General features: G+C 34.1%; 1 protein-coding gene across 1 annotated transcript; it reads left to right on the plus strand.

Annotated features, from left to right (window-relative positions):
• Positions 1–2,418: 2,418 nt before the first annotated feature.
• On the plus strand, positions 2,419–6,120 carry LOC124355674 (uncharacterized PPE family protein PPE62-like). Its single transcript, XM_046806836.1, has 2 exons — positions 2,419–2,430; positions 4,997–6,120. The coding sequence occupies exons 1-2, from the start codon at positions 2,419–2,421 to the stop codon at positions 6,014–6,016; spliced, it is 1,032 nt and encodes a 343-aa protein (XP_046662792.1). The 3' UTR covers positions 6,017–6,120.
• The last annotated feature ends 6,203 nt before the right edge of the window (positions 6,121–12,323 follow it).

The raw sequence follows: 12,323 nt of genomic DNA on the forward strand, positions 1-12,323 counted from the left end.
TATAAAATCAGACGAAATCTTTAATGTAAACGATGTTATCATTAAACAATTAAATAAATTATTGTATTACGAACAGACAAATAATCCAAATAAATGAAATTTTAAATAACGGATCGTATGTTGATTTACCAAAGGTAATCATTGTGTAAATATAAAAAAATATGATGAATTTTTAAATTTATGCTATTAGATGTGCTTTTGAAAAACTAAAATTTCATCCTGTACTTGCAATACGAAAAATTTATAAACATTGAGTTATTTTCTGGATTTAACTATCCAATATCATTTAGATACGTAAAACAATTTGAAAAACAAAGCTATGGTTTAAAGTATAACTACCTTAAAATATCTATAGTTATGATTTAAAATTTAAAATTGCTCCGTTGAAAATTTCAGAAAAATATGAAGCGGAATGAAATATTGATCTATTATATGTAAAACAGGAAAACAAATTTCACTGTGTCTTGATAACCTATTTAAATAAGCTTGTTTCCTCTCAACTATCTAAAAATGAACTTAAAAATTGGTATGTAGGAGATGTTTAAGCCATTTCTACAAATCTAGAGATTTAGCAATTAATTTTTTATGCAAATTTGTAAGCAATATGAGATCTGTAAGTCAGTCTTGCCATACCCAGGCCAGACAACAAAATGTACTAATTAAGAACAGAAATATCCTCGCCCGTACGTATTTATATGGATTTTGAAAGTATTTTAGAAAAGATTTTGAGTTGTAAAAATAATCCTCAAAGTTCGACGAGTACCAAGAGTCATAAGCATATTCCCTATGGTTTTACTCTGTATTTTTTACAAACCGATATCTAAAAGGGCTAAAAATGAAGACGATTTGCCTAATGTAAATGTTGAATTTAGCTTCAGTTTACCTTCTTCTTACGTGCAGCATCTGAAATCTGATGCTGTTGCAGACTTTACTCCTGAAATGTGGAGTCATTGGCCTCTATGTTTTTTGGATCCCTTCAGACGAACATGACTCCAGATTTCAGGAGTCAAGTCTGCAACAGAATAAGATTTCAAATGGTGCACGTAAGAGGTAGGTGAACTGGAGCTAAATTCAACATTTACATCGAATCAGCCCTTCCCACCATATCTGCTTTATGTGTAGAAGACTTGGTTGCTCCACCGTGCTTTGGGATCGTGTCAGTCAACATCATAGTGCGACCAATTGTGCGCCTGATGATGCAATGAGAATACCTCTTCACCTAGATTGCACTACCTTTTGTAATCTGGGTGTATCTGATGTAAAAACGGTGCGGGGGGGAGGATTCGTTTTCAACATCCTCGTTCTTCATAACCGACTAATTTTTGGATCCCTTCAAACGAACTCCAGATTTCAGGAGTCAAGTCTACTACAGCATCAGATTTCAGATGCCGCACGTAACAGGAAGGTAAACTGAAGCTAAATTCAACATTTACATTAGGCAAATCGTCTTCATTTTTAGCCCTTTTAGATATCGGTTTGTACATACGATTGGTTACATTCGATACCAAAAACAGAGTAAAACCATAGGGAATATGCTTATGAATCTTGGTACTCGTCGAACTTTGAGGATTATTTTTACAACTCAAAATCTGGAGCTAAATTCAACATTTAAATCAGATCAGCCATTCCCGCTACAGCTGATTTATGTGTATTTGCCTGACACTTCAGGAAAATTATTTGAAAAGCTTAATAAGTTATCTAATTATATAGCTAAAAAATAATTCTAAGAACTAAAACCTCCGAAATTGACTAAAGAAAAACAAATTATACAGTAATTCAAACATTTTTAACATTTGCGAAACTGAAGGATTCGCTAATGAAAACAGATTAAAAGTTAGAGAGCATTATCATTTACAGAACAATTTAGAGATGCTGCTCATAATGCAGAGTTCGTAATTTAACTCTGAAATTTCCTCAGAATATTTCAGTTTATTACCGCAATACGTTAAATTATGGTGCTCATCTATACATTAAAGAATTAACTAAACAATACAGAAACGTTGAATAAATTGCAAACAATGATGAGAAATATATAAATTATTCTTTAAATTCTGGTTATGAATACGAGTTTAAAGGGGAAAATAAATCTAGAAAATGTATACAATTTTATTTTATTGACAGATTTAGGTTCAGGGCTATAGTAAATTTATAACTTCTTTTGCGACCTATGGTCCAGACACTCATTGTAATTAATATCTTAACAATTTTGTAAATTGTTCGACTTGTTTACAAAACACCATCTGTCTGCAAACATTTGTCTCAGATTGCTCTACTAGGACTGCTGGATGTAATTTGATCTGTAGAATACTCGCTTTATTCAATTGGGTCACGTTTTTTGCTGTAAACCAAGTACTCGGGTCGCACAGCCTGCATATAAGACGGATTTGCACCTTTGCAAATCATCAGTTCGCAGTGAACATGTACAAGTTGGTAAGTATAGCTCAAAACTAAGCAGTAATTTTCTTGCTTGCATAAAAATTACTTTTCCAGTAGTTTTTATAGCAGAAGTAAATATTTATTTAGTTTAGTGAAAAATTAAGTTTAGAATAGTAAGTAGTTTCTGAAGATTTTTGATACTCAAGAGCACAACACGGCATGGATGTACATTACTTAGCTATATGAAGCACACAGTCATATTTTTATTCAGAACTACTACTCACAAATACTGGAATGTAATTTTAAAATAATTTATATGCAGTAAAGACGGGCAATATTTTTGACATCCGATAGAGCCATATACATGCAGTGTCACATTAATTTGTAGGCCTATATGAATGAATAAATATTAGCAGTCGTTGTGTAACGCATAATATTATTTCACTTTTATAACAGCTGGCAGCAATGATGAATTTAAACCAATTTGTTTATTTTGTATTTTTCTTAATGACCAATTTGAGAATGTTTACGTTCTAGAAATTGGTTTCCTTTGAAATTTTTGACAGCACATTTACAGTAGCAGTAGAAAATAAAACGGATGAAACGAGAATAAGCATGTTTCTAAAAAGTATTCAAGAAACAAGCAAACGCTGTGAACACGTGACTATAAGAAATAAAGCCACAAAGCAATATGTAATCACATACAGTTTTCTCTGATGAGGCATACGATACTGATTAGGTATATAAATATTGATATAATGCCTAGAAAAGCCAAGGAAATAAGATGATACGATAGTGAACATAGACTGCGAAACGAGAGCGTATACTGTACTGTCACGTTTATAAAACTGTTTTCGAAGTTACAAACCGGGTGGCCCTCAAAGTAGGCATTCATTTACAATTAGGAAATTTAAATAACAATAGAGATTATCAGTAAATCAAGGCAGTTTTAAAAGTGTTTGTTTATTGTATTTGTCTCAATGTTCGTACGGGTTTGTCTACACATTACCTCGAAAACCGTCTAATGTATATAGATAGAACAGATTTAGTACGTACCAATGTAGTACTGTTGAAGAGTAATTCACAGCCGGAGTTAACATTTTTCAAAGCATCCCAAATTTCCACAAGCATGGAAGAATTTTGACCTTATTAGGCTTCTCAGTCCAACGTATCTAAGTATATATATACATATAAATTTCCCCCTAAAATTATATTGACAAAACAATTAATTCTTAAAGAGTATTAGTACTCATTGGTTTAAAATTGCTAACAATAATTATGAGAGGCGTTTTCTACACACGATTTGATATAACCAAAAATAGCTTTGAAAATAGATTCAACATAAAAGGAATCATATGGAACCAAATTTTGAACCCAATACTATAATTGAATGACTTTAGAGATTGAAAGATAATTTTAAAATCTAGCCAACCAAACGATCTAATATTAGATCAATATGTGCTCTCCATTTTAACCGACCTCACAGAGAAGAAGGAGGCCATAATATTAGGCCCGTTTTAATGTTCCTTTTTTATGTTTGTCAACCGATTTTCCGAAACTACTGAACCTATTTGGATGAAACTTTTTACTTTATTTCTTTGTAAAAACTTGCAAATTTATATAGAGGGTGAACGACAATTTGTTTTAGAATCTGGAAATATAAACATGTTCCTAAATGTTTCGTTATGCATTGTATTTAACATCACTGCGTTGTATACACAACTATATATTGATTATTGGTATAAGCAAACTGAAATCTTGCTTCGGAAATATAATTAATTAGTACCAGAAGTTCTCATACAAACGCAAGACCTGCAATAAGAGCCACTCATAACTTTCCTCAACCTCTGATCTTTTAACAATAAAACAGTATATTAGAATATCTCGTTTGTTTTTATGCTTTCTATTATTTTTTTTTAATAAAATAAGTATGAAAAATGTATTGCTTGTAATATTCTTCCATTGCTTTGTTTAAATTTACTAAAGTCTCTATTGTATTTTATAAATGGGTATTCATAGGACATGAATCATGCTGTATTACGTAATTACATCTAACAGAAATGTAGTAAGCTTTATGCTTATATGTCATGCATATATTTATAAAATATAGTTGCATCTCAATTTAGGACGCTAAATCTCCGCTCTCTAAACTTAGAGTCCACCAAATAGGTTAGGTTATCAATCAGGAGATTAGTAATTTTTCACCATTACTTTATGTTTAGAGCGTTTTGTATTCCATTTAAGAAGTAAATGCCTATGCTGCTGAGGTCCCTATTTTGCGTCAAGAAGTTACGTGCGAGCCATAGGTGCTTCTAGTAAAATTTATTTATAAAATTGGTAATCTATTAACAAGGTACGTAATCAGATAGAAATATAATTTTCTTGTTAAAGATCAGGACTGGCATAAAAATACAACACAAGACACGATACGTGTAAAATATAAAATTCAGATAAGAGTAGATTTATGCAATATCATTCTCTCTCTTAAACATTACATACATGGTCATAACATTTAATTATGGTACATTTTAACTGGACATGCACCATATAGATTCTCTTTTGTACATCAGGGTAAGTACTGCGGTTGTCTGTCTACAAAATAAGTGTTTTATATTTCCAGACACTATTGCCTCTCTTCTTCGCCGTAGCCTCGGCTGGGTATCTGAACGCCGCTGTGGGATATGCCGCTCCAACTGTAGCCTACTCAGCCCATCCTCCCGTCACCGTAGCTCATGCTCCACTGGCCATAGCACATGCTCCGGTAGCTGTAGCCCATGCTCCAGTTGCCGTGGCTCATGCTCCAGTAGCTACATCGTACTCGAATATATACCGCATATCCAGCACAGCTCGTGCAGCTGTAGTCCAAGTCCCCACAGTTGCTGCAGCTCCAGTAATCTCTAGATATTCTCCGGTCAGTGGTGGATATGGGACCACTCTAGGAAACTACGCATTTGCCGCTATCGGTTCCGGGTATGAAAACTATGGAGGTAACTCTGCTAGGAGGGGCTATGGAAGTGGAAGTTACGGCAGCGAAAACTACGGAAGCGGAATCTATGGCAGTGGAAACTATGGCAGTGGAAGCTACGGCAGCGGAAACTACGGCAGCGGAAGCTACGGCAGCGGAAATTACGGTAGCGGAAGCTACGGCAGCGGAAGCTTAATCAGTGGAAACTATGGCAGCGGAAACTACGGCAGCGGAAGCTACAGCAGCGGAAGCTTAGGCAGTGGAAACTACGGCAGCGGAAGCTTAGGAAGTGGAAACTATGGCAGCGGAAACTACGGCAGCGGAAGCTACGGCAGCGGAAGTTTAGGCAGTGGAAACTACGGCAGCGGAAGCTTAGGCAGTGGAAACTACGGTAGCGGAAACTATGGCAGTGGGAGCTTCGGCAGCGGAAGCTACGACAGCGGGAACTACGGCAGCGGAAGCTTAGGCAGTGGAAACTACGGTAGCGGAAACTACGGCAGCGGAAACTATGGCAGCGGGAGCTTCGGCAGCGGAAGCTACGACAGCGGGAACTACGGCAGCGGAAACTACGGTAGTGGAAGCTACGGAGGCTACGGAAGTGGAAGTTACGGTAGTGGAAGCTACGGCATCAGCAACTACGGTAGTGGAAACTATGGTCGCCAAAACTCCTACTGATTCCCTTCAATCAAAATAATGACTCAAAGTTACCATTAACAAGTGGAAAAATTGTATGCAATTCCACTGCAGAAACTGTTACCATGTATTTAAATAAAGTTAATTTCACTAGAGGTGTTAATTTAAAGTATTTCCTAGTTTAAAGATCTCTGCATTAGAGTGAAATAATAACATTATACTATGTTAATTTACTTAGACAGTAATAAGATTGCACTAATAAAGTTGCACTTTTTAATTTGAATTGCATATAAAAATCATTCTGAAAGTTTAAAAGCTTACTTTATCAAGGATCTCGTTGTGGTAAAAGGATAGTGTTAAAGTTTTCAAATTAAATTAAATACCATATTTCAATTTTACATATCGATTGTTGTAAACTTAAGATTTATATACATTTTCCTATTCTATTGCCAAACCCAAGAAGTGAGTTGTGTATAGGATTGTTACTAGCCAAAACTGACACTCTAGTTAGCAAAAGTCATTAATAATAATCCAAGGATAGATGGGCAACCAATGGACTAATTACAATTCTACCATGTTTTATGAAAACCAAATCCTTGGGATCTAGTGTCCAAAATGAGAACGGCTGTATTGGCTCCTAATCTTTAGTTCTGAATAGTGAATCCCTTCATCTCCTTTCCACTGTCTTAGATCCAAAATGCTAAGCTTCATTTAAGACGGAGTTTGTTTAAGAAAAAAGGAAGGAGTAGCCCACACCACGTGTTACGTAACAGGCTTCGCTAAAGTTGCATGCAAAATTTCAAGTTTTTCATTCTAGAAATGTTCTGTGATCAGATAGACAGACAAAAATCATACAAACAAGAAATATTGACATCTCCCAGGGATACAAAGCAGTTGTTTCAATCTACGGAACTTTAATGATGCTAAGCCAAATTCCATGGTTGGACATACACCATCATAGAACTCATTTGTGTCTATATAATAGTTAAGTTTCATACAAACATCTAAATTATACAGATGATTTTTCTCAAACTATCTTACCACATCATATATTCAAATTTTTGTTCACTGCGTTAGGTTTCATATCAATGCACAAATAATAACAGTTCCGATGAGGTAGGCAGGATACTACAACGCCAGAGTACATCGAAATCAAATATTGTTACCGACTTTCAACATTGGCTTTACACTCTAATAGTTTTTCTTTTACTCTATGACCAAGCTACATGTGTTTATATGTCACATGTTCAAATCTCTTGCGGAGTATACTGAGTTTGTTTAAAATATATTTTCTCGTTGCCATTTTGGCTATCCATACGACGTGTAAAAATATTTGATTAAGTTCAACAAACTGGGTAATACGCTCCATAATAGAATTCAGTGTTACTCACATAGAAATGAAGATTCATGCAACATTTCAAATCCACATGTCAGTTCGTGTTCGAGATATCGTGCGGATAGAAAGACAGAAATTAAAATTGTTCATCCACACGAGTGATGGCCTTCGTAAACGTCCAGCCAATAATAAAACATCTCGTTTGAATCAGTATTAAAAGGACTTTTTTCTCCTTCCGGAGTGATTAGATGTTCGGGATGGGTAAGATTGTGGGTTGGCGCCGCCTCCTGTCGAGATCTCACGAGATCAACGGGTACTATCACGTCACTTTGGAAGTTGGGGAAGCGGAATCTGTTCCAGGCTCTTACAGTAAAGCAGCAACGACCTTATTCATGCCTCATGTTAAGGCCTTAAAGTCCTTTTAACACTAAGGGAGCCTCACCCACTCCAACAGTCATCCTACTCAGTCAACTAGACTCCTCAACCAGTGATTATACCCAATTATACACCACTTTATATTTAATGACGTGCCATTCCTGAAAATCTATTGGATTATTCAGATTTAAGTGACAGATCAATTCTTGCTGTGTACAGTTTAGGTTGGTATAAACCAGCCAGAAGTAAACCAGTCTGTGTAAATTCTTCAACAATTGCCCGTCATGCAATCTGATTTCCAGATAATATAGTCGTACATTGTTTGGACGTAGCGCAACAATATCGATGTCTGTAGGCTAGTTCTATATCATAACTTTAGAGAGAAGAGTCTAGAAACACTAGGTTTTTGGAACTGGTATCGTTCTCTTCTTAATTGTCTGTACGTGTAATTTTTCTGTTATCAGTTGAAACTTTGGCGCGTTTGTCGCCATATTGCACTGAATTTCGTGCATGCTCTTTCTGACTGATATCTTACGTTTTGAAATATGCAGAAGACACATACTTGTAATTGAATAGTATTGTTTCAGCGTTTTAATACGACTACGACAAATATCCGAAATCTACTATTCGTTCAAATAATCCATCAACAATAACTGAAATTGGGTCGTCTCTGAACATTTTCGTGCAAAACTGTAATAAGTAATATTCCATAATAGTCGGAAATATTCGACTAAGTAATCGATGCGTGATATTCTAATTGAGTCTCCCTAGTTATTTACCAAAATCAAAGTTCACACACCAGGAATGATTTATGCAGAATTAATAATACATAACTTTAATTTAAATGTTTTGCATGAATTCTATATAGGCTATGTGTCAATTAAGCATAGAATCACGTTTAATAATTAATAGGTGTATTAAAAATTATCTAGAGTACTCCATAAAAGCCAGTAAAACATGTTTGACAAAAGCCACATCGAAAAAACTTCTATTGTATTTTTAATTGTTTGAATAGTTTCAGATATACAGTGTCACCTGCAAAATAAAAAATGTCTGTAAATAATTTGCAAACATTTGTGTGATAATGCACGATAGGCAAGTTATACTTCGTACATAAGTTTCAGTTGGTCCATGACACTATGTTTTGAGTTTGGTGTCTTAAAGTTAAAGGGCAGCAAATTTGACCTTACAGTAAGGGCATTCGTTACGTTTTGTCTAGTTATTCGATAATCTTTGTTAGGTATCAGTTTATTAAGTTACAATTGAGTAGTAAAAGTTTCTAATGTATTCTCTTAGTTGGAATATGTTATAGAACATTTTCTGTAAATAAAAAAAAGTTATTAACAGTGCTATATGATATGCATAACATAAAAACATTATACTTATATGTTTACATGAAGTGTATATCTTTATATGTAAAACATATTTTATTTTTATCTAAACGTTTTCTGTACACGAAGAACTTTTTAATTGTTCAATTTGAAATATACATGTTTAATACAGATTAAGAATGTTCCTCATTTTAAGTTTTCATTAAGTACCTTAAGTGTCTCGAGTTAGTCTGAAAGCTATAATTCGGTTGAAATGACATTTCGGCCGAATGGAGTGACATCTTTGCAGTGTTAAGGTTCAGTTAATTGCCACCGGCACAAGTAAAACTTGACTGTTGTGCTGGAATAGCGCGCCAGTACATATTTTATATGTATTGAAGTAAGATTATATATATAAATAAAGAAGCGCCGCACAATAACAGTCTCCCATCTCCATTTGCAACTTACCTGATAGTATTAACACACTGTTATCAGCCTTGACTTAAAGATTAGAATCAAAGTCAATTTAATAGAATATATATATATATATATATATATATAGCTGAAAAATATATAAAATAATATATAAAAATATATAAAGCTTATTGTCTGACTCACATGTTTTGATTTTAAGACAAACTAAATTTTAAGTAGTTACAAATTATAAACATTTACATCGGAAGAAAATCTTTTCGTATTAATAATGATTTACTTCATAACACTTACAAGGAAAAGTATTACATAATATAACATATTGTACCTATTATCATAAATACCTAATATGTATCGAGTGATTACCTATTTTCATTGGTACATTATATATAATGTGGATGACGTCCAGAGGTTTACCTTCGTACATAATGGTAAAATGTACGAAAATAATTTATCATTAAAACGAATAAAGTATTTTATAACAAATATCTAAAAATGAAATGTGAAAACCCACTTGATATTCGTCATGGTTATCATGTGAGAAGCGGTAAACAGTAAAACAGCTGAACCCTGACTACAAGTTTAGTAGCGGTTTTACATACGAGTAAGTAAATTGATGTTACTGCAATCTTGTTGTCCGTAACAGTACAGGAGTGCAAGTCCAGCTATAGTGACTGGAACCTTGCTCCAGTTGTCACACATAAATCACACATTCTCTACTATCAGCTCGCTGTTGTGGCCGGCAAGTTATGGCTGAGTGTTCCCACGGTCAAACCATTGTTATCTGACAGTTCGGAAGTTCTCTAATGATGTGGAAGTGATGCAAACTGTTTGCTGCAACATGATTTACTGTCATATGTTACCACATACTACGGGAAAAGTTTTTATAGTTTCACTTTCCAACCGTACAACAAGAAAGACGGCAGTTTTTAAACCTTACTCATTTCTTCTTTGTATACCCTCTTCCTCCTAACTGAATATGTCTCGTAGGAATAAAAAATACAGCTACAGTTTTGTTTGTACACGAATTAATTCTAAATCTTCATTACAAAAAAGTACATTGAGAAGACCTTATAAACACTTATACCCCCTTAATATATTTGGTTGTTGCATTAGGAAGGATGTTTCGTTTTATATATGTAAATGCTATTTCAGAAGCTATACGGGGAGTACAGCCCATGATTCTACGACTAAAAGCAAGAGTGTAAACGGGTTTAAAGCTCAACATTGTCCTTATTAAGCTAAAAACAAGATGGCCGTCAGTAAAGTCAGATTGTTAAGTTGTTTGCAAACAACTTATACCGTAAATGTATACATTTAAAAAATATAACCTTAAACAATAATTACGTTTTTGGAAACAAATAAACGAATTTTGACAAGGTCACTATCATTTGCCTTAATCTTGATTATTTTATCCATTACAAGTTTATATATGGTAGTTAAAAATGAGAACTTAGCACATGCTTACTACTATTTCTCCGTCCTCATTAGTCACCCATCTATATCAATGACAAAGATTCTTTCGTTAAACGAACTTGCTTTCTCTAATGATTGATAGAAACTCAAGGAATCAGTACAAAACTAAAGTTCTTGATTTTTAATTTAAACTGACATGTAACAAAGGGAATAAAATCTAGTGTACACAACAAAAACAATATATATATATATATATATATATATATATAACTCTTCCGACTCAGTCGAATGAAAGGTAGATTTCACGCGAGGTGCTCATCTCGAAATGTCAAATTGAAGATGCACTATTAGCTTAGATGTTTGATTTCCTCTACACTAACGGGGCAATAACCTCAATGGTGGCGTTTTAATATAATAGTAACACTTTGAGACGTTTAGAAAATCCATAACATTGAAGCCCACTAGGCCAAAATTGCTGCAACTAAACATATTTTTTGACAACGTAGCCTTGATTTAGTTACAATAAATTAATCCAAAGTTACGTTTGCAAACATTCTTAGTTGCAATTGTTCAATTTTATACTTTTATAAGTTTATTCGGACTCCATCTTGAAACCTGAAAAGATATCGAAAAACAAATATGAATAAATTTTGTTTGAAATTAATTGAAGATATCGATTTTATTTATTTGTTGAAATAGTCGAGAAAAAATGCTGGTCAAATGCGAATGAACTGCATCTTGAAAGGTTTTCATGGTTAAGATTAGCAAACGAGTTCATCCAAACTGTACACAACACAGCCTCTGTTAAGGTTTAGTCTAAACAGCGATAGTTATTGTGTACAATTATTCTCACAATGTTGAATACTAGAGAAAGCTTTGAATGTTCGCTATTTGAAGACCATATGCGATATTCAAGTAAATAGACAATACGTAAGAACAAACATTATTGTAAACGTCCTGACAATTATAAAACACTTTTAAGATTGGGCTTATAATGCATAGTAACTAACAAATAACAATTGTTTAAAACTTTTTTATGGCTGGCATTTCAAAAATTTAAAAGATTGCAAAAAGTAAAAGAATAAAAATTGTTAATAATCACGTAATTTATGTAAAACATTTATTGGGACGGGTCTATGTTGGGTTGAGATAAAGTTTTGTTCGAGCGTGAATGGCTGCTATCTTCAAACTTTTTTTATAAAATCTATCTAAAGTATTTTGCTATCAGAGATCCTTTGTGCTCTTTGTCTTACTGCGACAAAAGAATTCAACGCCGAGTAGAACAGGTGCCGCCAGTTACTCAAGACGTAACGGCCGCCCTTGGAACATGTCGAGTTACGGTTAGTCGCTAGACCACGGCCGCGATAAACCAGCGCCAAGTCTGACTATTGAGAACTAATAATAACGGGCATTTCCAGCTTTAGAGCAAATACCTCACTGTTACCGTTTCAAAGAAATGTCGCAAAACCATCTTACGTTG

The sequence above is a fragment of the Homalodisca vitripennis genome, chromosome 2 (assembly GCF_021130785.1).
Source record: "Homalodisca vitripennis isolate AUS2020 chromosome 2, UT_GWSS_2.1, whole genome shotgun sequence".
In the NCBI taxonomy this organism is placed as follows: Eukaryota; Metazoa; Arthropoda; class Insecta; order Hemiptera; family Cicadellidae; genus Homalodisca; species Homalodisca vitripennis.